The 27,402-nt window shown below is 38.8% G+C and overlaps 1 protein-coding gene across 1 annotated transcript; it reads left to right on the top strand.

Annotated features, from left to right (window-relative positions):
- Positions 1 to 657: 657 nt before the first annotated feature.
- FBXO4 (F-box protein 4) lies at positions 658 to 26,741 on the top strand. Its single transcript, XM_053591575.1, has 7 exons — positions 658 to 953; positions 5,485 to 5,720; positions 8,437 to 8,657; positions 12,728 to 12,803; positions 12,911 to 13,086; positions 22,566 to 22,741; positions 23,949 to 26,741. The coding sequence occupies exons 1-7, from the start codon at positions 765 to 767 to the stop codon at positions 24,036 to 24,038; spliced, it is 1,164 nt and encodes a 387-aa protein (XP_053447550.1). The 5' UTR covers positions 658 to 764; the 3' UTR covers positions 24,039 to 26,741.
- Positions 26,742 to 27,402: the final 661 nt, after the last annotated feature.

Raw genomic sequence — 27,402 nt, 5'->3', positions numbered from 1 at the left:
GATGACAGGCGTGAGCCATCCCGCCCGGCCACTCTGGCGGAGTTTCTTAACACTCTTGTAAAGTGAGACCAAGTAGGATGGACATCTATTCTGAGAGATAAAAAGCTCACTAGTGGGATTACCACATCTGGGTTCTCTTCTTATAGCCATGTTTTGCTGCTCTTTTACGAGATACATAAATTCTGCAATTTTTAAATGTATTTATATTTTTGTATAGTGGGCCCAGACTCCTCATTTTGGCCTAAGGCCCTTTATGATGGGCCCCTGAACAACTTCTCTGATTTTGATTTTCACTAATCTCCAAGAAAACAAATGGTAAATTGATCGAAGAAACAAACACCAAACAAAACCAAAACAAAACAAAACGGCACACCTAGTGTGGCAGGGCTGAGAAGGCAGGCACTGGTTATTAAGTCCGAGATGGTGTAAGAGCGCTATCGATTGAACACACGAGTCACCCGGGCCGGGCAAAGGGGAAATGCGTCCCAGACGTAGGGAAGGTCTGGACAGAAGTCAGGAAGTCACAAAGGCGCGGATTTTACCTCGCTGGCACCTTACCGCGGCTGGGACAGAGGCGGGCAGTGACTGAGCAAGGGATTGTTGACCGGAACTTGAGCGCCGCTCGGAGCCACGCCCAGTCGGGCCACTTCCCGGCCTCCCGCCCGGCCTCGCGGCCGAGCCCACTCCGGCAGCGGCGCGGCGACGCGTCGGGGGACGGGCCAGCCAGCGCGGCCCCGCGGGCGTCACGTGCGGCGCCGGCGGCCATGGCGGGAAGTGAGCCGCGCAGCGGCGCCAGTTCCCCTCCGCCGCCCCCCAGCGACTGGAGCCGCCTGGAAGCGGCCATCGTCAGCGGCTGGAGGACCTTCTGGCAGTCAGTGGGCAAGGAGAGGGCGGCGCGGTCGGCCGCGCGGGAGGAGGCGGACGAGGCGGCCAGCACCCTGACGCGGCTGCCGGTGAGCGCCGGGCCGGGGGCCTCCTGAGGCAGCCAGGGCAGCGCAGCCGTTCCGGGGGCCTCCCAAATCCGTGACCCAGGAGAAAATCTCAGTCAATGGAGGTTTACTGAGCCGAAGTGGAGGACCGCGCCGGGGGAAAAACGCGAACTGCAGACAAAGTTGTGACTGTTTTTCTGAAGGGAGGTTGGAATCCTCAGCACATTAAAGGCCCCCAGAGAGAAAGGGAGAAAGTGGGGGGCTGATGAGGCAAAGCGGGCTCACTTTCTGGTTAGACCCAGGAAATCGCTATTTTACCCAAGATAAGGTAGTGAAGGAAGCATCGGTTATGTAGATGTCCCTGGGTAGGTGGAAGAATGTCTGATAAGTGTGTCTACAGTTTTTTTAAAGATAAACCTGTAATTCATTGTTACTATGGAATCAAAGGGGTTTTGTTTGAGATAATAAGAGTGTGCCTGCCCTTGCTCATGGAAGGTCAGTTAGGAATTTTCTTAATGAATGATTTGTGGAACCAGTTCTCAGGTGCCTGAGGTCTTTACCTTTTTTGCATCAGAATTTGGGGCTGGCTTTGAGTTTTTTATTTCTTTTTACACATGCAATGTTGTGACTTACAAATAAGAAAGGACCAGAAACGACTTGGCTCCACAGCCAGCTGGAACAACATGGGGAAGCACCTAAACAGGTTGCACTCATGACCAGTCACATCGCCCTGGGGTTTTCCCAGGCACATGGGACTAGGACACTGTGAATGTTCGTTAAGGAAATGAGACTATTCCCAATTATTCACTTTGTGGTGTAAAGGAGAATAAAAATCTCAGGACATCCTCTGCCCCCAACAGATTTCTTAGGCAGAAGGAATAGTTAAGCCTGGAGGCTGAGTTATGCAACATTCCCTTCCAAATGAGGGTCTATTGCTAACTTTAGGTATTAGCCAGATCCCCACAGAAAGGTAAAAGATGGCCCTGCACAGTGTGGCTCACATCTATGATTCTAGCACGTTGGGAGGCTAAGGTGGGAGGACTACACAACAGGCAGCATAGTGAGACTGTTTTTCTACAAACAAAGTAGAAAAATTGGCTGGGCATGGTGGTGCACATCTATAGTCTCAGCTACTCAAGAGGTTGAGGGGAGAGGGTCACTTGAGTCCAGTAGTTTGAGATTGCAGTGAGGGCTGATGGTGCCATTGCTTTCTAGCCCAGGTAACAGAATGAGACCCTGTCTCAGGAAAAAAAAAAAAAAAAAAGACCTCAGGCATCTAAGAAGGACTGTTCCCACAGATCAATTCTTTGCTGTCTTCCCATAAACAAGGACATTAATATAACTGTGAGCAAATATGAAATCTAAAGACCCCCAAGTTGACTGAATAAACCCTCTCTATTGGCCAGGTGTCAGGGTCCCAACCCGGGGGGAGGGTCCACTAAGATCTAAAGAAAGAGAAATGAGACATAGAGTAGAATTAAGAGTGGGAGCTGAGGGGTCTATTGCCCATTTGTGGGAGTCTGGCAATGGCACTGAGTGTGTGCTCCACTCTGCTTTTATTGAAGTCTGTTTGCCCAGAGAGTAAGATGAGGGAGGTAACAAAGATGCCAGCAGTTTCTGAGTGAGCATATCAGCTCCTATTGTTATTTAAGGGTTTGACTAGCCTTGACAAATCTGAAATCTGAGCCTTGTATTGGGAGAGCCTCCCACTTGAGATCACACACATTTCTAAGGAGGTGTTAAACTCGCTAGATCCTCGCGGAATAAAATGCCAGCAGCATTGATCTCCTTTGAGGAATCTGTGGGAGGGAGGCATTTTCCTCCCATCACCAATGGTAAGGGATATAAGCTCTTCTGCCCGTATCTCAGGGCTCAAGCTACTCCCTAGATCTCTGCCCCAGGCAAATGCAAATCTCCACAATGGGTATCTGGTTTGCCGTTTACGAGGCAAGAAATGACCCAGTTATTTCTGGATCATTCTGGGTCTTTGCCATAGTCTCTTCTATGGTCATTTTTCCTCAGAGTGTTCACAGACCCAGCAGCGGTATTTGTAAGCTGTATCCCCGACAGGCTAGAATTTCAGAAAAGGCTAGAAGCTTGCTAGCAATCAGTAATTTAAATGTAAACTAGCTGACTTTTCTTTGTTGCAACTCACTCAGCTTACTTTTTAATTTTCCTCTTTTTCTGGGGGTGCTTTCACTTGCCAAGAATGGGGTCTTCGGTCCCTATTCTCCCAGCACAAGGGAACCTCAGAAAAACCTTAAAGCTGAGATGCTGGCAATGAAGAGAAGGGTGGTCAGACATGCCTAGTTAGGCCTTCCACACTCTTGGAGTTATTATCTCTTAACAGTAAGATACAAAATCATTAATAGGCCCAAGGCTATGTAAGGCAAAGGTTGTACCACATCTGCAGGTCAATTTACTTACCAGGTCACTTGCATCTCTGTATGTCTAGTGGCTTGTCTCTGATTAACAGAATTCCTTAACTTAAAATACACCAGAGCTGGTCGGTTTGAATCCAGCCCTGGCCTGTCAAACAATGACAACTACAACCAAAAAATAGCTAGGCACCTGTAGTCCCAGCTACTCGTGAGGCTGAGGCAAGAGAATCGCTTAAGCCCAGGAGATAGGGGTTGCTGTGAGCTGTGATGCTACGGCACTCTACCCAGGGTGATATCTTGAGGCTTTTCTCAAAAAAAAAAAAAAAAATTCCAAGCCTTCAGACAAAGCTTCATCTCTTTAACCAATTGCAAATCAGAGTCTTTAAACCTATCTGTAGCTTGTAAGCTCCCATTTACAAGTCTGAGATGTCCTGCCTTCTGGGGCCAAACCAATATACACTTTCCATGTATTGACTTATGACTTAATGTGTAATTCCTGTTTCCCTAAAATGTATAAAATCAAACTATAACCCAACCACTGAAAGACCACTTGTTTAAGGCTTCTTCGGTGTGGCTTTTTGGGACATAGCTGCACAAACTCAGCTCAGAATAAACATTTTTAAATTATTTTACAGAGTTTGAATCTGCAGGATAAATGTAGCTGCTAAAACTAAAGTCTATTCAATTCCACACTGGTAATGTTGATTATAAATTATCTTCCCAGGTGTAGACCAGATAGTAAAAGAGCTCTCTCATTCTGTTACTTACCCCAAGATATCCGTATAATTGATTTCTCTCTTTTTTTCTTTTTCTCTTCAAACATTCATCTTATGTAAAAATGTAGGTTTTGTGGACACTAACTAAAGACCCACTAGAATGTAACCATTTGTCTTAAACCAGGGGTCCTCAAACTATGGCCTGCGGGCCACATGTGGTGGTATGATTATATTTGTTCCCATTTTGTTTTTTTACTTCAAAATAAGATATGTGCAGTGTGCATAGGAATTTGTTCATAGCTTTTTTTTAAACTATAGTCCAGCCCTCCAATGGTCTGAGGGACAGTGAACTGGCCCCCTGTTTAAAAAGTTTGAGGACCCCTGTAACCTTCCAGCTCTTTTTCCTACATGCCTTCTCTCCCTACTCCTCTTTAAGGAAATGTATAAATATTAAACCTGAAAAACTCTGTGGGGAAAAAAAAAAAGTCACGGATGCCGCTATGGTTTGTGTTTTTTCCTGCATGTGCCTTAAAGCTAGCTTAGTAAACCTTGAGTAATTGAGATCTTTCCCTGTCACTCATTTTGGGTTGTCACTGACTAGCTTGGGAAAGCATCCCAGTGTCCATCTGTGTTCTCAGCATCTTTCATTCTAGGATTACTGTCAAAACTTGGGTAACAAACACTCTCCAGGGACACTGTGGTTGTAAATGTGAAGTAACAAAACTGCTACTTAATTGGAAATAAATAACTAAGTTATAAGTGCCTCAGGTTACAATAAGCCATGAGAGTTATACACATCATTTGTTGTTACTTTTTAGGTAGGTGGGAAAATGGAGAGAACGGAGATTCTGTGTCTCATTTGGACAATTGACATATCCCACTGATGTCCCTCTCAAATTGAAAACTGCAGGCTTAAACTGCCTTCAAGATTCTCCTCCTTGCAGTGGTTCTTTGAAACAGCTTAATAGATTGTACAGAAGAACTCAAATGACAGATGTACACTTGTTAATTTGATCTAGTGACGAAATAAGAAATTTACCCACTTATTCTTGATTTGATCTAATGATAACATCATAAATTTGTCCACTCAATAAAGATTTTTTGAAGAATAAATTATTTCCCTAAGTACCTTATTTAAATAAATGGTGTCTTCAAATACATGAGGAGAAATTAAAGGAAGTGGTTATTTTGCTTGAAAAATACCCTGAGAGTGGTTGGTTTTTCAGGAGTGTTTCAGTGTATCAGAAGTACTGTTCAGTTATGATTCTTTCATGATGGCAGGTAAATTATAGATTTAATTATTATTAATGATAGATTTAATTATTAGAAAATACTATTCAGTTGACCTTTAGTTAATATAACCAAGTCTGTTTTGGTTATGTAATTTATCACCAAATACAGTTTTCCAAGATAAATTATTTATTCCCTTTTCCCACCTGGTGCTGTCTTCTGTTTCAGATTGATGTACAGCTGTATATTTTGTCATTTCTTTCACCTCACGATCTGTGCCAGTTGGGAAGGACAAATCGTTATTGGAATGAAACTGTACGAGACCCAATTCTGTGGAGATACTTTCTGTTGCGGGATCTTCCTTCTTGGTCTTCTGTTGACTGGAAGTCTCTTCCAGATATAGAAATCTTAAAAAAGCCTATATCTGAGGTCACTGATGGTACATTTTTTGACTACATGGCAGTGTAAGTATCAAGTTTTGTGAACTAGAATGAAGATATTAAATTTAAACTGTATTACTAATTGATATCCAAGGTAGTTCTGTACCTGCTACTGACTGGGTGCAGGGATTTTTGGATCTAACTGTTCTCTAGTCAAAATTCAGGGCTGAGATAAATGACTTTTTTCATAGAGCCCTTTCAACTTTAGCATTTCATTATTTTCCTGTGGTGCCTAGTCAGTATTTGAGTAATTATAGGTAGTACAGATGGCAAAAAGTGGAATACTTAGAAATTCTCATTATCTTTAGAATGCTTGTCATTTTGTTAAATAGTAAATGCTTTTCTACATCCAGAAGTGGAATGGCCAGAGATCTGAAAGCAGTTCTTTGTCAGGGAAGAAAACCATTCTCAAGACTACAAAATATAGTTTTTTAGCACCCAAGAGCATTGACATTTTTCAGTATCATGTAGATGAGAGAAGTAATATTATTGGGCAACTGCAGCATATTGGATTCTACAGGGTTCACTTTATGTATATTTTACTCTTTTAATCTTCATGAAAGATTTTGTCTTTGTCTTTTTGAGGGAAGGGTGGGAGATCTGCAGCCTTGAGGCCACACGTGGCCTTCTGGATCATTGAGTGCAGCTTTTGATTGAATCCAAATTTTACAGAATTAATTATTTTAATTAAGTTTGGATTCTGTTGAAGGGCTGCACTTAGGGATTTGGAAAGCCACACGTGATATTTATACTTAGGTAAGAGTAGTTTTGCTGTGGCTAGATTCATTAGCGACATACAGGATTTTTGTTTCAAATTTAACTGAAGTTATTCAGAATTTTATTGTATTCTAATGCAGATGCCATTATGTCAAGTCTTGTGAGATTATTTGATCAAAACATATGTAATTTGTTACATATAATCTCAACAAATGTGAATTGCTAGGCATTACCTCTACAGTACACCACAGCCAACCATTATATCAGGTGTATATGATTCTGTGGAACCAGAATTTCTCCAGGGAATAATAATAATCATAGTAGCTACCATTTATGAACATATAAATTATTTCTAAATTTTTGAACCCTGGATTGTTGTTATTCCTGAAATAATGGATATGAAGAAACTGAAATTCACACTATGGCTTATACACACATACCACTAGTTAAAGTGGTGAGGCTGAGGCGTGTCTGGCCTCAGTGCTGGTTTTTTTCCCTTCATGAATGACAAGCTTTCTAATAAAAATTATTTAGTTAGATTAGTGATTGTCTTAAACATCTTGACTTATTTAAAGGACTTAAGATTTCATTTTGGGTAATTTTGTTTTAATTTTTGATAAAATGTATAATTGGTAGTTTGGAGATTTGTAGCTATGAAAGAAACTGGATTGTTTCTTTCACATGATTGTTAGTTTACTAGGTTTGCTATGAGGAACATTTGAAACTTGCTTTACATTTAACGCTTACTGAATTCTTATATTTGAGGCTATTAATAGGAGGTCCTATGAAATTTGGCTATACATGGTATTTGTGGCCTTAGTAATTTTTTTTTTTTTTTGTGGAGACAGAGTCTCACTTTACTGCCCTTGGTAGAGTGCCGTGGCATCCCACGGCTCACAGCACCTCCAACTCCTGGGCTTAGGTGATTCTCTTGCCTTAGCCTCCGGAGTAGCTGGGACTATAGGCACCCGCCACAACGCCCGGCTATTTTTTTGTTGCAGTTTGGCCGGGGCTGGGTTTGAACCCACTACCCTCCGTATATGGGGCCGGCGCCCTACTCACTGAGCCACAGGCGCCGCCCAGCCTTAGTAATTTTTTTAAACCTTGCTAGGACATTGTGCTAACTATCTGTGTAACTTACCTTTAGTGCTGAATTTCTCAATCTTGGAGTCATTGACATTCTGGTTCGATAATTCTTTGTTCAGAGGGCTGCTCTGTGCATGTAGGATGTTTAGCAGAATTTTTGGCCTCTACCCACTTCTCTCCTTTGTGATAACAAAAATGTTCAGATATTCCAAATTTGCCTGGAGGTGAGGGGGTTAAACTTCTTCAGGTTGAGAATCATTACTGTATGTAGTAAATTTTCACCATCAAAACAAATGTTCCATTAAGAGAATCTAAGTCAGTGGTTCTCAACCTGTGGGTCGTGACCCTTTGGACTATATTAAAGGTTCATGGCATTAGGAAGGTTGAGAACCACTGATCTAAGTGAAAGATTAGAAAGCAAGTGGGTGGCACCTGTGGCTCAGTGAGTAGGGCTCCGGCCCCATATACCGAGGGTAGTGGGTTCAAACCCAGCCCCGGCCAAACTGCAACAAAAAAATAGCCGGGCGTTGTGGCGGGTGCCTATAGTCCCAGCTACTCCGGAGGCTAAGGCAAGAGAATTGCCTAAGCCCAGGAGTTGGAGGTTGCTGTGAGCTGTGATGCCATAGCACTCTACTGAGGGCGATAAAGTGAGACTCTGTCTCTACCAAAAAAAAAAAAAAGAAAGCAAGTAACCACTTCATGGGGAAGATTTCCTCAGCTTCTGGGTCACTCTCACTCCTAGTGAGCCTGGTGTTTTTACCTGTCAGAGCCCTCTTTATACATTGTAGTAGTGTTTATCCTCCACTACTCCTGGAAGATCAGGACTATATAATTGTTGTATCCCTTGTGTCTAGCAAGTACTCAATAAACGAGATATTGTTGAATATGTAACAAACTGTTTCTGTGTTAATTTTCTAATTGTGACAATTTTATACAGCTATAAAATGTGCTGTCCATATACAAGAAGAGCCTTGAAATCCAGCCGTCCAATGTATGGAGCCGTCACCTCTTTTTTACACTCACTGATCATTCATAATGAACCACGATTTGCTATGTTTGGACCAGGTTTGGAAGAACTGAATACATCTTTGGTGTTGAGCTTGATGTCTTCCGAGGAACTTTGCCCAACGGCTGGTTTACCTCAGAGGCAGATTGATGGTAATTTTCATATTAATCTATAGTACATAATAATTCAGATACTTTGAGCTCGACACTAGTGTTAAGCAGAAAGTAATTTATATTTTAATTAGTTCTTTGCTGTAATGAAATATGACACTTTTGGTGGATAGCCTCAAATATAATAGTTCAGTAATAGTTTGCTCCCACCAGACTGAAAAAGTAAACTTACCTATTATAAGAGGTGAGCTTCCTCTTAATTTCTTAAATTTGTTGAATCCAGAATTTATGATTACATGAAAGTAAACTATGTATTGCTAGGATGTTGTATTTTTACAATGGATATCGTATTTACCACATTTTAAAAGAAAGTTATCAGTAAAAACCCTTCAGTATCTAAGTGCAAACTACTTTGATACATGTTGAAATTTCCAAAAAAGAGTTCTCTTTCTCTCTTTCTATGAAAAGAAAATCCAACCACGTGTAATTATTTGGCAAGGCAGTATATATAATAAACATATATAAAGATATAACTTAGCTTATGCTTATTTATTAAAGCGCCTATTAGATGTTAGCACTGCAGATATTTAGAACAGTGTCAGAAATTTCTTTCTACCCTGTAGAAACTTTGGTGTAAGTGAGAACCTAGACAGGTATACAAATGATTAGAATATGATGCAGTTAGCTCCTGGGTAGAAAGGTAAAGATCAAAGAAGGCTCTTTATTGATGATGATGCCTCATACACATCATCAGCATGGGTGGTCATAGATTATCAAAAAAAAAAAAGAAAAGTATTGTAGGCAGTAAGAACTACATTTCTAAAAGTATAAAACTCTGGATCTGCAAGACACATTTGAAGCAGCTTTTTGTGTCTAAAATGGAGATTTATGAAATGAAACTTAATATAACATGCTTAAGCATTTAGATTTAAGTAGAAGATTAAGATGATTAGGGTTGCATTTTAGAAAGATTCCTCTGGCTCAGCAGTTCTCAACCTGTGGGTCGCGACCACTTTGTAACAACGAAAATATATTCTGCATATCAGATATTTACATTACGATTCATAACAGTAGCAAAATTACATGAAGTAGCAACGAAATAATTTTATGGTTGGGGGTCACCACAACATGAAGAACTGTATTAAAGGGTCACAGCATTAGGAAGGTTGAGAACCATTGCTCTGGCTCTTGAGTGAAGGGTTGATTAGAAAAGACCAATATACATGAATCCCGGTAAGAAACTTCTTATAATATTAATGATAAAAATATGAAGGTCTGTCACTAACCCTCTATTGTTAATGACAATGAAGAGAAGAGAAGGAATGTTAAGGATACGAAATTGACAGAATGAATGTATATTAGCAGTAATAAGGATGGCTTTAGGTTCCTGACTCAGAGTCATGTTGCATGGTAGAGGATTCAGTGGAATAAAGAGTCCCTGGAGGAGGAAGAGAAATTTTAGGGGGTGTGAATAGTGGTGAGATCTGTATAGGGAAAATGATGGCTATTATCTGAAATATGGTTACTTTGATAACTGTGGGAGATCTAAGTAGAGATGCCTGTTAAAAACCACTTGAATAGAAACTCCATGAAGGCACAAATGTTGATCATTTTTAGCTGTCTCTGTGGTGCCAGGCACATGGTAGATACTCTATATATTTAGTGAATGAATGAACAATTTTATGGATTACTTTATGCATTATGATCTCAAGGGCAAGATCTGTGTTAGAAATCAAGATTTGGGAGTCATATGGAATCCACATGGACTTGAAAGTTTTTGAGGATGGAGAGGAAGATTGTGAGTCAAGTGCTGAAATCTTCAATTAATGTTTGGGGGAAAAGATTAATGAGAGATTTATATATGACAAGTTCAAGGAAGGGAAGACCAAGCTACAGCTGAATGGTATGTTTCTCAAATAGAGTTTTTAAAAAGAGAGTTAGTGAGTAATAGCTTAGTCATGGCAATGGGAGTAAAGAGAACATCAACCCCACCTCTGCCCTGAGCTGTGAAATATAAACAACTTTGCTATGTAAGAGTCCTCTGCAAGAGAAGTAGCACCTAGAGTCAGGCCAGTTACAGGTGGTTCCATTAGGTGGAAGGAATACTTCAAAAAGTTGGGTTTATGCAGGGTATGTGCTATTATGAACTGGCCATTTGATTTTTCAGAAAGGAGCTGAAATGTTTAAAAATGCTAATTTACACCTCAAACTCTGCTAGATGAGAGAAGAACATGGGGTTACATCATTGACAAAGAAATACAGAACATATTTAGACTATGTTGGACTGAGGTTAGATGTTGAGAAGATAATCTCTGTGAGTTAACTGGTGAAAACCAAGGTCAGAAACATAGTAGATTTGTTGCTATGATCTCTTTGTGGAGAATGTTCCCGACCTGGTGGTTAAAGGACTAGAGTCACATGGCTTGGGATAGTTATAGTCCCAATACTCCCATAAAAATGTTGTATAAAATGGTGACATGAGATGGTATGGCATACCTTATTTAAACAAATAGATTGGTTATAATGTAGGAATTAAGAGTATCAAAGACTAGAGTTGTCTCCAATTAGATAGGGGTTGGATTATATTAAGGTTTGGTTTATTTATCTTGAAGAGCAGTGGGCTTTGTAGAAAAGAGACATAATTAGATATACATTATTAAGCAATCTTCAGATGCTGTTAGAATAAAGGATGGTAGGAGATAAGAGGTTATAGGAGACTAGTTAGACATGAATGCAGGCCGAGTGCCCATAATCCCAGCACTTGGGAAGGCAAAGGTGGGAGGATCATTTGAGCCAGTTGTTCAAGACCAGCCTGAGCAAATTAGCAAGACACTATCTCTATAAAAATTTTAAAAAATTAGCTGAATGTGGTAGTGTGCACCTGTAGTCCTAGCTCCTTAAGAGGCTGAAGCAGATGGATCACTTAAGCCCAGGAATTGGAGGTAACTGGGCCACTATACTCTACTTTGTCTCCAAAAAAGAAAAAAAAAAGAATTGATTGAAAAAGTGTATGTGAGGGATACTGATAATTTGGACCAAAGTGAGGGGGAATGCAGAGAAGTGAACAGATTTAAGAGGAAGTTAATATAGCAAGAGGAAGAAGTAGATCTATGGAAACCCAGAAGGATCTTTCCAGGATCAAGAGGAAAATCAGCCACTGAATGTTGACACAGCCAAAGGAGGGAAGAGGCTGAGAAATAAGAACAAATCGCAGTGCTGGATGATTCAGCTATAAAGTGGTAAGAAGTTAATATCTAGTACCTGTTCTTTACTGTGATGTCATTTAATCCTCACAAGAAGCCTAAGAACAATATATTGCTCTATTTTCTGATGTCGAGTTGCAACACACAAATAAATGCTCATAAGTGACAAATTCAGGATACTAATTCCTAATTCCAAATTTCAGTATTTATAGTGTTTCCTTAATTTTCTAAGAAATAATTAATGACTCCCTAGCAATTTAAAAACAGCTTTTCAGAGTCAGGGGAAAGTGCTTCACTGAGTGTATGTATGGTTTATAAGACAAATTAGGAACATTAAAATAAGAAAATGAGTCTTAGTTGGTTTTGTTTACTGGTAGAGTGCTGTGGCATCATAGCTCACAGCAACCTCAGACTCTTGAGCTCAAGTGATTCTCTTGCCTTAGCCTCTCAAGTAGCTCACTACAACGCCCAGTTATTTTTTTAGAGACATTGTCTCACTCTAGCTCAGGCTAGTCTGGAACTCCTGAACTCAGGCCATCCGCCTGCTTCGGCCTCCCAGAGTGCCAAGATTACAGGCATGAGCCACCGCTCCATGCCTGAGTCTTAGTCTTAAGGATAAGTAGTAATAGCTACTCTGCTGCAGCTGCTACTGATAAAAGTTGCAGGTGATAGCGATGATGATATAAAAAGGACCGTGATTGTTCTCTTTTCATGTTTTCATTACCATGTGAATGAAAATTACATATAGCATTTTTCTTCAACATAAGGATTTCATTTTATTCCAAGGTTGTATATATCCTACAATTTTTTTCTTTGCTCATTTTGCTTTTACTGGGTAATTTTTTTCAGCTGGATATTTTGTTGCTTTTATTAATGACTTGTTTTGATAACTGTAGTTTTCTTTTTTAGGTATTGGATCAGGAGTCAATTTTCAGTTGAGCAACCAGCATAAATTCAACATCCTAATATTATATTCAACCACTAGGTAAGGCTACCTACTTGGCCTCCTGAAACATCAGGACTGGAAACTTTTGGGGGATGGAGCTTATTAAATATGTTTTTGTGTTATATCTTTACTTTTTTTTTTCCTAGAAAGGAAAGAGATAGAGCAAGGGAAGAGCATACAAGTGCAGTTAACAAGATGTTCAGTCTACAGAATGAAGGGGATGATCAACAAGGAAGCCGGTACAGTGTGATCCCACAGATTCAGAAGGTGTGCGAAGTTGTAGATGGGTTCATCTACGTTGCAAATGCTGAAGCTCATAAAAGTAAGCATTCTTTTATCTTCTTTTAAAAAATACTACTGCATGTTTTTGTGAAGCAAGTAAGAAAATACCTTTTTAAGCTGCTACTGTTTTTTTTTTTTTTTTTTGAGACAGAGTCTCACTTTGTTTCCCTCAGTAGGGTGTCGTGGCGTCACAGCTCACAGCAACCTCAAACTCTTGGGCTTACACAATTCTCTTGCCTCAGCCTCCCTGGTAGCTGAGACTACAGGCACCTGCCACAACACCCAGCTATTTTTAGAGACAAGGATTCACTCTGACTCAGGCTGTTCTCTAACTGTGAGCTCAGGCATTACTTAGACTCCCTAAGAATAATGATGGTTAATTTTATCAATATGATGTTTTGACCTTTGCTATTAATAGTGAGTTCTCATTCTGAATGTGTATTAGGATCCCCAGAGGAGCTCATTAAACATGGTAACAAGCTGATTCCTACCTTGGTGGATTGTGATTTACAGATTTGGGTTGTGTGATTCATAGATGTTGGCATCTGTTTTTTACAAGCACCCAGAGAATTCTGATGTATACTTAAGTGTGGTAGTATAAATATGCAATGATTTGTTTGTTGTATGCATCTGAATTTTTTGTTACTGACATTTTGTCTACTTCTGGCTTTATTTAAACAATTTATACAAATAAGTATGAAAATTTTTACCTGTTTTTTACTCAGATAGTAGAGAAAGGTGTGGGGGTGGGGTGTTTTGTGCGTTTTTGTTTTTGTTTTTTTATTGAGAAGAATCTTGCTCCGCTGCCCAGGCTAGAGTGCAGTGGGGTGATCACAGCTCACTGGATCTTTGAACTCCTAAATTGAAGTGATCTTTCAGCCTCAATCTCCTAAGTAGCTGGGACTATAGGTACATGCCACCAGGCCCAACTCATTTTTTTATTTTTTGTAGAGGCAGGGTCTCAGTGTCTTGCCAAAGCTGGTCTTAACCTCCTGGCCCTCAAGTGATCCTCCCACTGCTGCATTTCAAGTCAACTGGGATTATAGGCATGAGCCACTATGCCCGGATTGGGCCATTAAGTAGATTAGTTGAGAACACTCTCCATATATTTAGAATAATTGCTAGTCACAGTGCTATTTAGGTATGAAATAAAAATGTCATAGGGCCAGCAGCCAGTATTCTCATAACTTCCCCATATCCTTTGTGAACTAGGTAGAATATAAATGTATAACATATATTTATTGCATATATTATATGTATTAACATGTAGAAATATATACATATTACAGTTCTTGAGCCATTACACAGGTGTGAATTTCCATTTAATTTATTGCCCCTATGATCTCTTAGGATAGGTGCAATTATACTTTGAAAGTCTGAGAAAATTATTCATAAGAAAAAATATAAATTACTTTCTGTTATTTTGGGCTATATATAGAAGGAAATATTAGATGCAAAATTTAAAAAATGAGTTATTCAACAAATATTTTTTGAATTTGCACTAAGGCCAAGATGCAAAATTAAAACTGATATAGTCTCTAATTTTACCTAGTTTTCCAATCTGTTCCCCATATAATTTTACCTAGTTTTCCGATCTGTCCTCTATAAAACAAGTAAGACTCTTAGAGTAGTAATCACCTACCTTTTTGGCACCAATTTCATGGAAGTCAATTTTTCCATAGACCCAGGGGGAAGGGGTGGTAGTTTGATATGAGTCTGTAAGCAATTGATTTATTATGGTCTCTGTGCAGTCAAGCCTCTCTGCTAATGATAATCTGTATTTGCAGCTGTTCCCCAGCTCTAGCACCACTGCCTCAGCTCCACCTCAGACCATCAGGTACGAATTAGATTCTTAAAAGATGTGTACAACCTAGATCCCTCATATGTACAATTTGTAATAGGGTTCGTGTTCCCATGAGAATCTAATTCCCGGACTGATCTGACAGGAGGCGAACTTCAAGCAGTGATGCAAGAGTTGGGGTGTGACTGTAAATGAGATGAAGCTTCACTTGCTTGCTTGCCAGACACTCACCTCCTGCTACGTGACCCAGTTCCTAATAGGCACAGACTGGTATAAGTACATGCCCCAGAGCTTGAGGATTGCAGACTTAGAGAATCTGAACCCATTACTAGATTTTCCCACTGGCCTGTACTATGTACTCATATAAAAGGTTGGTGGTAAGGCAGGAGGCCTCTGAGTGCCCTCCTTGGTGGTACAGGCATGCATGTGATGATCAGCGCTATTGGGAGACAGGTATATCCTCCTGCTTTCTATGTCCTTTCCCCAGTGAAGCCAAAGCTGTCTACCACAGCCAAAAGTTGACTACTGCTGGGGAGAGAGATAGAAGCAAAATCTCTCCACTGCTTGAGGAGGGGTAGGAATCCCACCTATATCCAGGGTCTTATGCCAACAATAATAAGTTGTTTGCTGACTCTGATGGAGAGGCAGGAAATTTGTACTGAAGGCCTTTCTACAAACACAGACAGAATTCAGCAGTCATGCTGTAACTCTGAGAAAGCCCTCACCACTAAGGCTCAGGTACACAGGACCAGCTAAAACTAAGGCTGAGGTGAGAAAACTGAGAAATCTCTGTTCCTTCCAGGTAATAAGTAATAGCAGACTACTGCGGTGGTGAGGGGAGGCTTTCCCTCCACACCCCTCAACCTAGTGACATAGGTACCAAGATTTACTGAATGCTGAGGGAGGGGCAGAAACTCTGAGAAAAGAGAGAGAGGGAAAGCTGGCTCGGTGCCTGTAGCTCAGTGGCTAGGGCACCAGTCACATACACCAGAGTTGGCGGGTTTGAATCCAGCCCAGGCCTACCAAACAACAGTGGCAACTACAACCAAAAAATAGACAGGTGTTGTGGTGGGTGTCTGTAGTCCCAGCTACTTGGGAGGCTGAGGCAAGAGAATTGCTTGATCCCAAGAGTTTGAGGTTACTGTGAGCTGTGATGCCACAGCACTCTACTGAGGGTGACAGCTTGAGACTCTTATCTCAAAAAAAAAAAAAGAAAGAAAGAAAAAGAAAGCACTCCAGCTCTTTCACTTAAAGCAAGGTAGTAGGCTGGGTGCAGTGGCTCACGCCTGTAATGCCTAACACTCTGGGTGGCTGAGGCAGGTGGATCACTTGAGCTCAGGAGTTCAACACCAGGCTGAGCAAGAGTGAGATCCCATCTCTAAAAAAATAGCCGGGTAGGGGGCACCTGTAGTCCCAGGTACTTGGGAGGCTAAGGCAAGAGGATCTCTTGAGCCCAAGAGTTTGAGGTTGCTGTGAGCTATGACGCCACGGCACTCAACCCTGGGGCAAATGAGTGAGACTGTGTCTCAAAACAAACAAACAAACAAACAAAAAAGAACAACAAGGTAGTAGCAGCCCACTGCTGAAAGAATTTAAGATCTGTTTGTTAAAGCTAACTCTTGCAATAAAAGTCTAATCCAGCTCACTTACTGACTAGTTTGACTTAATCCACTGCATTAGTAGAGTGCATTTCTGGGAATAAACCCTCTTTACCTCAGTCTCACCTGTTCTTCTACATAAAACATCTAGCATTAAATCTAAAAATTACAAGACAAGAAAATAAAAATGAAATGACATTTTGACAAGAGATAAGGCAGTGAGTTGAACTAGACCCAGAGCTGTTCTCAGAAAGGGACATTAGCATAACTATGATTAATATGTTAAAGATCTAGTGGAAAAGGTGGACAGTATGCGTAAACCGGTAAGATTTTTTAGCATAGAGAAGGAAGCTCTTTTGAAAAAGTAAAATGAGAATGCTAGACACGAAAATGCAACAATGAACACTTCCTTCTGTGGGCTTATTAATAAAGGAAAGAATCAGTGAACCTGAACATAAGTCACTCCGAATTATCCAAATTAAAACATAAAGATAAAAACAGGGTGAGGAACTGGATGTCCAAGAATTGGGGGAACAAATTAAGTGATTTAACTTAGTAGTCAGCAAATTTTTAATTTTTTTTTTATCAAAACTTTGTTTTATTTTCAATACAAGATAAATACCATGCTTGTTACTAGCGCAGTTTAAGGCTAAATACTAAAGAAAGAAAAGACAAAGTAAACATTAAACACAAAATTGCAATTTCAAATGTTTTAATAAAATGGAATGAGTTTTTTAATAGAAGCTAATATGGATGTCATGGACATCAAAAAGATGTCTCTTTGATCAAATATCACCTTACCTTTTGCACAGAAATCTTATTGTGAAGTCACCATAGAGTCAATAGCTAAAATCTTAAGACTTTCTTTGGCCTTCAGATATTAAACAAATTATTTACAAACTGTGATTCAGAAAGTCATGGGTACTGGTAATATGATACAATTTTTTTAAAGGGCTTTCCATTAAAAATTGTAAAACAACTTTGTAAGGCTGTACAGGGCTGTAAACTACTTTGCTAAGATACCATGGGATGCAGAGGAAGAAGAATAAACAGACCTTTTTTAAGGCTAAAGTCATCAATGTTATAGATGCATTCCTTAGAATACATTGTGATTTACTCCAAAGGATCCTTTCCCGTTAAGTACCACCTGAGTACTACAATTTTCAAAGTAAAAAAAAAAAACATGAATTTGCCGTTGTATTTTAAAATAATTTAACTTAAAAAAAATAATTTAACTTACAGAACGCTGAGAAATGTTAAGCAGTAACAGTGTGACAAAAAGAACACACCTTCAAAATGAAATGTCTTTACTAAATGTAGGGTCTGCCTAATTATGAAATAAATGTAAAACATTTACACCCATGGTGGAGTTTTAGGGTACTCCTACATGAAAAATTCTTGGTAGTATTTACTATCCACAGATATATCACTTCAAGATTTGTGTGACTTCGATTAAATCTAACCTAGTATTTAAAAGACTCCCATTACCGTGTTAATTAATAGAATAGGAGGTCTTTAACATTAAAACCTGTTCCCACATAACCAAATGTTCATATGTCCCACACAAAAATCATAGCACTTGCATGCTCAGTGAATGCCAACAACCTGAAATTAAAAAAAAAAAAAACACTGGTTAAGGGTGGTGCCCATAGTTCAGTGGGTAGGGCACCGGCCACAACACCCAGGCTGGCGGGTTTGAACCCGGCCCAAGCCAGCTAAACAAAGACAATTGCAACAAAAAAACAAGCCAGGCATGGTGGACGCCTGTAGTCCCAGCTACTTGGGAGGCTGAGGCGAGAGAATGCTTAAGCCCAAGAATTTGAGGTTGCTGTGAGCTGTGACACTACAGCACTCTATTCAGGATGACACAGTGAGACTCTGTCTCAAATAAAACAAACAAACAAAACAACACTAGTTAAGACAAACCTAAATCAATCTGAATAGGATACAACTGCCTGAATATTTAGAATATTCATAAAAATTCCTATTTTTTGCTTTTTTCTTATGCCAAGAAAGAAGAGTATAAAACTTTCTCCCAGGCTTGGCACCTTTACTCAGTGGTTAGGGCACCTGCCACATACACTGCGGCTGGCAGGTTCAAACCCGGCCCAGGCCTGCTAAACAACAAGGACAACTGCAACCAGAAAAAAAAAAAAAGAAAGAAAAAAATAGCTGGGCGTTGTGGCAGGCGCCTGTAGTCTCAGCTACTTGGGAGGCTGAGGCAAGAGAATCACTTAAGCCCAAGAGTTTGAGGTTGCTGTGAGTTGTGACACCACGGCACTCTACCAAGGGCAACATAGTGAGACTCTGTCTCTAAAACCCCCCCAAAAAAAAACAAAAAAAAAAAAAAAAAGAAAGAACAAAAAAAACTTTCTCCCAGAAGCTTAAACATTTTAACATATTTTCTATTTCAACTTACAATGAAACTTCAATCTTGGATCTTGATTTCTCTAAATCAAAAATCTCATATTGCGAAAACAAGGAATGCCATATGTGAGGCCACATCTTAATAAATTTGTAATTTTTGGTTGAATACTTACTGAAAAAACTAGTCTAAGGCTTCTAAGAGTCAAGTTGCTAAAAATTAAAATAAACATACCAGTGTTTAAACCGAAGGTAAATGCTAAAACAAACAAACAGAAAAACCCACACTGTAAGAACAGAAAAATAGAATGCTTTGCTATAAAAATCCCACTTAATATATTTTAGCACAAAAAATGTCTATTATATACAATGGATAAGCATGCATTTAAGTACATACAACTGGGGGAAGCATTTACAGATGGCTATGGGATGTGAATGAACTTAATGAATAAAATTTAAAAAGCAGTTATCTGTAAAAAAGAATCTCAATACTATATTCTCCATCGTTGAAGAATCAGAACACAAAACTTCCTCTTAAAATAATTTAAGTTGAAGCACAAAACACAAAATTTGAGCCATTTTATAAGATACAGAAAATGCAGTGATCACTCAGGTATGAAAACCAAAATGTCTCAAGCACTTGAACAAAAAAATTCTCGTAGCATCTCATCATATAAAACAGGATGTATTTAGGTTATTGGCACATTTCAATACATAAGGGAAGAGAAAGTCTTTAACTCTTTCAACAATTTTCCCCTTTCACTATAAAATATTATACAACATTCATTAAAACCTCCATGTTTAAGAACTAACCTGAAACTAGTAAAAAATAAAGCAACATTCTCCACAGGAGAATTAAATGAAAATAATATCTTAAGCTACAAATTATTTGTGAAGTCTAAATTGTAGTTAACTGCTTAAGAACATTCTAGGTAAAAGAGTAATTAAGTAACTGTAAATCACTCCAAATCTTGCTTACAAAAACTGAGAGAACAAAATAAACACCCTCAATGTTACACTGGCGTATGCTTTTCATAACATAGTTCCTTTCAAATCAAAGGGTTGCTTCATAAGTGATACCATTCAGGTGCTGTACCACATCCATAACTTTACTACTGGCTAAAAGGAATGTGACTTCATAGCAATGATAAATGCTATGGTTTAAAATTCAAGTTTGCTTTCATATCCACTACGTTATTAAAGAAAAAATGAAAAGGTCTCTGAGACACTGTATTTTTTTGGTGACTACACAAGGGTTTATCTCTTTGGATTGTTTTTACACATAAAAAAAAAAAAAAAAGAGTTTTCAAATACCAACCTATAAACAGAAGGGGGTATGAAGCATTATATAAGGTTTGCAATTTCACCGTAACTGCTATACATTCATGTGTTATCAGGTAGAGGACTTTGTAAAATTACTTGGTCAGACCAAAAAGTTCTGGCAACACTTAAAACAATGGACTAGCAGCAAACAAATCTAGTGCACTCATACTGTCTGTAACAAGTCATGCAACAAAATGAGCCAAGCAGGGAGAAGAGTGACATAGAAGGAGCAATTAAGGGTTCCACTGATAGAAAGTGGAAATTTTGTACTAGCAAATTCTTTTTTAAAAGCACACATAGTAAATACTTTAAGCTTATGAGCCATATAGTTTTTTTACAACTGCTCAGCCCTACTGTTACAGTAGGAAAGCAGCCAGAGACAAGATGTAATTGAATGGGCATGGGTATTGTCCAATAAGAATGTATTTACAAAAATAGACCCACAGAAAGTAGCATGCCAACCCTGGTCAATCTTACTTGTAATTGAAGTTTCAAAACATGAAGGCTGAGAGAAAAAGGAAAAAGAAATTTTTGAACAGATAATGTCCCAAATTATTTCAAAATCACTGAAAGACAACAAACCAGAGATTAAGACACTCAGAGAACTCCAAGCCTGATAATTATAAAGTAAAATACATCTAGGCACATCATAGTGCAACCAGTGAAAACCAAAGATGAAGAGAATACCTTGAAGGCAGCCAGGAAAAGGCAAACATAAAGCATCAAGGATAAAAATGACAGCAAACTTCCTGACAGAATTATTGCAGGCTGGAAGGCAATGAAGGGAAATTTCTACTGCAAAGCAGAAAGAGTCCTATACCCAGCAAAAAATATTTTTAAAAAATAAAGGAAAAATAAGGACATTTTCAGAAACACCAGAGTTGAGAATCTTAATTCATTTGTGCTGTATAACAGAATAGCATAGATCTTTGGAAAAATATCTATAGCAAAGCAATTTTGGTTTTACACTAGGGAGATATCTAAATGGTACTGTGACCCAGAGGTGGGGAAATGTTCCTGTTCTTACAAGACTATTTAATCTAATTCTATGATAATTCAATAAATGAATTTATAAAAGACCAGGAATTTATTTCTTACAGTTCTGGCGGCTGGGGAGTCCAGGATTAGGGCAGCAGTGTCTGGTGTCTGGTGAGGGCATCCTTACTGCATACTCGCTGGTGGAGGACAGAAGGGAAAGCAGGACAAAAATGTCCTCATGCGGCTAGAGAGTGAAAGAGAGAGAACCTTCTCCAAAAAGCCTGTTTTTTTCTTTTTTGAGAGAGGGTCTTGCTCTGTTGTCCAGACTAGAGTACAGACTAGGCATCATCATAGCTCACTGGAACCCCAATACATAAATTTTAGGGGATACCTTTAAACCATAGTTTTGAGAAAATTTGTCGTCAGCAGATTTTCACCATAAGAAATCTTAAGAGAAGCTCTTTAGCCTGAAGAATATGGTACCAGATGGAAATTTTTTATGTCAAAGGTCTGGGCATGGTAGTGCTGAGTTCTCTGCTTTGTGTCTCATGGGCTGGAGGCTCTGGGAAAGAACCTGCTGCTAGGCTTACTCAAGTTTCTGGCTGTATTCAGTTCCTTGTTGTTGGACTGAGGTCCCTGTTTACTTGCTGGCTATCAGCTGGGGCTGCTCTTAGCTTCTAGAGACCACATGCATTTCTTGTCATCTGACTCCTTTCATCTTTAAATCCAGCAATGGAGAATCTCTGTTACGTCAAATCTCTCAGCTACAAGAACCCCTTTTAAAAACTTAAAAGTTTTTAAAACTTTTCTGGTTCTTCCAATACTCCAGGGGAAACAGATTGTGCAAGCAAAGGCGTGGATCATTGAGATCATCTTAGAATTCTGCCTACCACAAAACATAAACTGCCTAAACATTCCAGTAAAAGACAGAGGTTGTCATTGTGGAGAAAAATGTTAGACCAAACTAGAGCTTAAGTTTTGAAAGTAAGCCCTTTGAAAAAAAGGGTAGTGACAGTTACAGAAGTTGTGGAAGGAAAATAATATCAAAGCATTTTTGTTTTTAAACTATAAAGAAATCTGAGTGGTAGTATGATTATTTTCCCCTCTGACTTCACTTGAATTTTTATCCTCACAGGGCTACTTAATCTAATAATATGATGGATCAATAAGTGAACTCAGCAAGACAGGCAGTTGGTTATATTTAGATCTTGGTAAATTTTTGTTTCTTTATTTTGTTAACTTTTGATTATTTAAAAAGTATTACAAGTACCTGTAGTCCCAGCTACTCGGGAGGATGAGGCGAGAGAATCGCTTAAGCCCAGGAGTTGGAGGTTGCTGTGAGCTGTGTGAGGCCACGGCACTCTACTGAGGGCCATAAAGTGAGACTCTGTCTCTACAAAAAAAAAAAAGTATTACAAGTAAAGCAAACTAAGGGTTTTGACTTATACTCCTTAGGACATGAATGGAAAGATGAATTTTCTCATATTATGGCAATGACAGATCCAGCTTTTGGATCCTCTGGAAGACCAATGTTGGTTTTATCTTGTATTTCTCAAGCGGATGTAAAAAGAATGCCCTGTTTTTATTTGGCCCATGAATTGCGTCTGAATCTTCTAAATCACCCATGGATGGTAATGTCTTTTTATTCTCTGGTTACATGAATCTTATTTTATTCTTTACTCTATTTTATATTTGACTTTTATTTTCTCCTACTCATCCTCTTTAATGAAATGGCATAATTCTGATGCAGTTTTAATAGCTTAATCAATTAATAACTTGATCTGAGTTATTTGATGGTAATACAAGTAAATATCAGGTGATCAATTGTTCTTTCTCTAAGAAGCAGTGAAATAATAATTGGGTATTTTTTTTCAGATGACACTATCATGGTTTTTCAGCATCAATGTATTATGCTTTAAGGATGATCAGAATGTATGTTCTGTCATATTTTATTGTTTTTTAGAATATATTTTAATCATGGAATCCTTTCCTCAAATGAAAGCTGACATGAAAACTCTTCAGTAAAATAGATAAAGAAAAATTAAAGTTGGAAATGCTTTTGCAGAAAAAGTTAGAGGATTTTTCTGTTTATTTTTCCATCTCTTCTCTGGAGCTCTAGTGATGCCTTATGAAAGCTACTGATAAAAGTTTACCTTTCTGAATGGTGGGAGATTTACCTTTATGGTTAGGAGTGGAAGTCTTTATACAAAGTTTTGCAATAGAGTGTTACATTTATCAGCTAACTAGCTGGTTTTAGTTTTCATAGTGGATCCTTTGGAGGAATTTTTCCACCTCTAATATATACAAGCAAGTTACAGAAATGTTAGTTCCTCCTATTTCCAAAGCGGAGTTCTAAGGTGATAAGCCTCATATTGGTAATAGTTACAAGACATGAGAGATTATATATATATAGAGACAGAGTCTCACTTTATCACTCTTATTAGAGTGCTGTGGCATCACAGCTCATAGCAACTTCCAACTTTTGGGCTTAAGCAATTCTCTTGCCTCAGCCTCCCAAGTAGCTGGGACTACAGGCACCCGCCACAATGCCCGGCTGTTTTGTTGTTGTTGTTGTTGTTGTTGCAGTTTGGCCAGGGCTGGTTTTGAACCTGCCACCCTCAGTATATGGGGCCAGCGCCCTACCCACTGAGCCACAGGCGCTGCCCGAGAGATCATATTTTTGTCTAAGTGCTCTAGAAGATAAAACTTGGACAACTTATTCCAAGTTTATTTGGGTTATTTTTTGTTCTGTTCTTTTTCATGTCTAGAAAAATGTCTCCTAATCATAAGATTTTGGACTCAATTTTTCACTGGCAATTTTCTCTTATCTGTTCCTAGGTCCAGGATATGGAAGCTGAAACCTTAAATGGTTTTTTGAATGGCATTGAATGGATTCTTGAAGAAGTAGAATCCAAACGTGCAAGATGATTCTCCATTTGGACCTTGGGATCCGAGACCATTTGAAAGTTGTTAGTAAGGTTATCACCTGGGTATTTGCTTAGTCAGCCCACTTTGTCCTGCCTTTTTTAAGGTAGACTTTATATTGGACAGCTGTAGCTGCTGTGTTTCTAATACTATTTTTACTTTTTATCTTAAATCAATTACAAGAAAAAAGTTTCAATCCTAGTATTTAGCCCCAAAATGAACCTCTAAATTTTTTTATAACTTTTATATTTTCTATCTTTTAAAAAAATACTAAATTCTGAAAAAAAAACAAGTTTGCACATCTCTCATTCCTTGTGGTTTCCATTCTCTTCAGTACAAAGATTCCCCAAGGGGGAAACATCAAATTTGCTAAGTTTTTCATACAGTCTTTTCAAGGGCTTACAGCTGGTTTATCAGAAAGGAAGTTCTGTATCTTCTTAGTAAATATACCACTTAACAACTGGAAAATTCACTGGAACTACATTTAATATTATGGCCATATAACTTCGATCTTATTCTGAAACAGTAAAAAGCAAGCTTATATCATGTTTAATACTATTTTGGTGAAAAACAGCTTCCTAGTGGTTCTTAGTATTTACAAATAACTTTGAAAGCTCATGAGGCACTTATATTAAATTCTACTCCATACTCATAGAGAAAACATTGCAGAGACTTACATGTGTCATGTTACCTCCCTTCACAAACTGCTGGCACCCTGCAGAGGAAGCAGGGTAGTGTGTGTGTGGATAGGAATTTTAAGATTACCATAAAAAGTATAAATCTCTGCATGTGGTTCATATAAATTCTATATTTTAATACATTTTTCCTTTGGATAGAAAGTTTGTAATATATATTATGTATGTAATTATATGTAGTCTCATTTAGGTGAGTACCACTACCGTGTTGACCTTTTCATCAAGGAGGCAGAATTTTGCCTAATGAACTGTGGAGTTAGAAGGCCTTTGAGGAAAACCTATGAACATACAGTTTCACATTTGTCATAATATTTCTTTTGGTATCAAGTCATAGGTCACTTACCAGATTAAAGAAAACTAGTACAGTATATTCTATCTTTACTTATAGCACACTCCAGTATTTGTAATCTAGGGTTCTAGATTTTTGCTGAAGTAAGATATTTTACCAGTTTTTTTTTTTTTTGGCCGGGGCTGGGTTTGAACCCGCCACCTCCGGTATATGGGACCGGCGCCCTACTCCTTGAGCCACAGGCGCCGCCCCGTTTTCCCAGTTTTTAATTTTCCACAGAATCCAAATTGTATCTGTCTTCCTCTTTATATAGGGTGGCCATAAAGTTCATGTGCAATTTAAAATTGCACACTATTTTAAATCACACATAATCTTTATGGCCACCCTGTATTATGAAATTTGAGTCTCTTTTGTATTAATTTATTTTAAGTAGTCTTTTCTCAGTCTCAATTATCTTTGTTTGGATAGGACTTCTTTTACCCCATGACTGTCTGTAGCATGAACTATTGTATCCTCGGTGTCTTTGATAAGTATATAGAATTTTTTAATTTTAGGTGTTTTTCTGCTTATCATGGGGGAAAAGGGGACATAAAAATTACTATTTATGAGAATGCTGTAAAATTTGCAAAATCTGTGTATTTGGGAGCTGGAACTAAACTAAATTCTGGCCTTTGAGATAGCTATGTCAGGCAATGTGCATAATACTTAGTATAGTACATGGTTAATTAAAAAATCACTTTTCTGGAATCTACTATGATACAATGAATTCTTTTCAGTGCCGTATTCGCATTATCTGGGGATGAAGCAAAGTAAAATGGTTATGTGGTTATGCATTCAAGCTCTGTAGTTGAGAATAACCTAATACACATGCTTATTCTGCCAATTCTTATGATATGAGTAATTTCCTTAAATTCTGAATCTCAGTTTTATCATGTACAGAATGAGGATACAGTCTGTCTTGAACTTAAATTTTAGCTTTATCAAGAATTGATGTAAAATCTGGATGAATAACTTCTCTGTAGGAAGGCACCAACTTCGCCACTAACATTATACATTGTTATGGGATATTTTTAGTGTCACTTTCTGAAATGATTAAGTGGTTACCTTGACATAACTATTTCATAGATATGTTTAACTGATCATATAAAAAGGATCAGCATTTATTCACCCAAACTCTATCACCACTATTAAATAATAATTTGAAAAATGTGCCTCTGTAGATGTTGTGTGAACTGCATGTGCTTACTAGTAACTGCTATGGGCTGAATTTTCCCCCCAAATTCATATGTTGAACTCCTAACCCTAGTACACCTCAGAATGTGATTGTATTTGGAGACAGGACCCTTAAAGAGGGAACTGAGGTTAAATGAGGTCATATGGGTAGGACTTTAATCCAATATGACTGGTGTCATTATTAGAAGAGGAAGAGACACAGGAATGCACATATACAGAGTGTTGGGGCCTAACATGGCCCCACACAAACCCTTCCCCCTCCTCCTCCCTGTACTCTCCTAACACAACACAAAGCACCTAGTTAGCCCCAACCCTGAAGTCCACGCCAAAGGACCCTAACTCACGAAAGCCCTCCAGGCAAGCTGTGGAATTTGCCCAACGCCCACAGCCCCATGTAAACAGGGTCTCTAACTGCCCCTGGGTCAGATGCCATCTTTGCACCATCCAGGCCAATCACAGTCCCCTTTCAATAAACCTGACCTGAATATCTCTGCTCTGGTCTTTTTTCTGGGCCCATCACTTCCACCTTTAACAGAGGAAAGACCATGTATGAACACAATGTACAAGCCAAGGAGAGTACTCTCAGAAGAAACCAAACCTGCCAATACTTTGATAGTGCATTTCCAGCCTCCAGAACCGAAAGAAAATAAATTTCTATTGTTTAAGGCACTCAGGCTGTGGTTTTTTTGTTATAGCAGCTGTAGTTAACACAGTAGCTGTGTATTCAGCCTTGTAAACAAGTTTTAATGACCCAACTATGTTTTCAATGATCCTTGTATTTTTCTTAATAATCCTCTGCCTTACCTAACTACTTGGCTTTTGAGTTTTTCCCCAGAAATGGTAGATTTTTGTAAGGCAAAGGAGCTGAGATGCTGAAGTCCCCTGGGCAGACTTCCTGATTCCAATGTTCAATGTCTCACACAATCTGCCGTGAATGCATACAGTCCCTTGTTAGTTACACTACATCTTGCCCCAAGGCATGTAGCCTCTCATTTAAAAGTACATTTTAGTTGGAGAGATGGATCTGAGGCAGCATCTCTTGTTCTAACAAGACATCTGTAATATTAAGAATTTCTTCTTTATCAATCTTTCATTGTCCCAATAATTAGATCTCTGTGCATTGAGTAACTAGACCTAGGCTAAACCCTCT

The sequence above is a fragment of the Nycticebus coucang genome, chromosome 1 (genome assembly GCF_027406575.1).
Source record: "Nycticebus coucang isolate mNycCou1 chromosome 1, mNycCou1.pri, whole genome shotgun sequence".
In the NCBI taxonomy this organism is placed as follows: Eukaryota; Metazoa; Chordata; class Mammalia; order Primates; family Lorisidae; genus Nycticebus; species Nycticebus coucang.
This window is presented reverse-complemented; position numbering and strand designations above follow the sequence as displayed.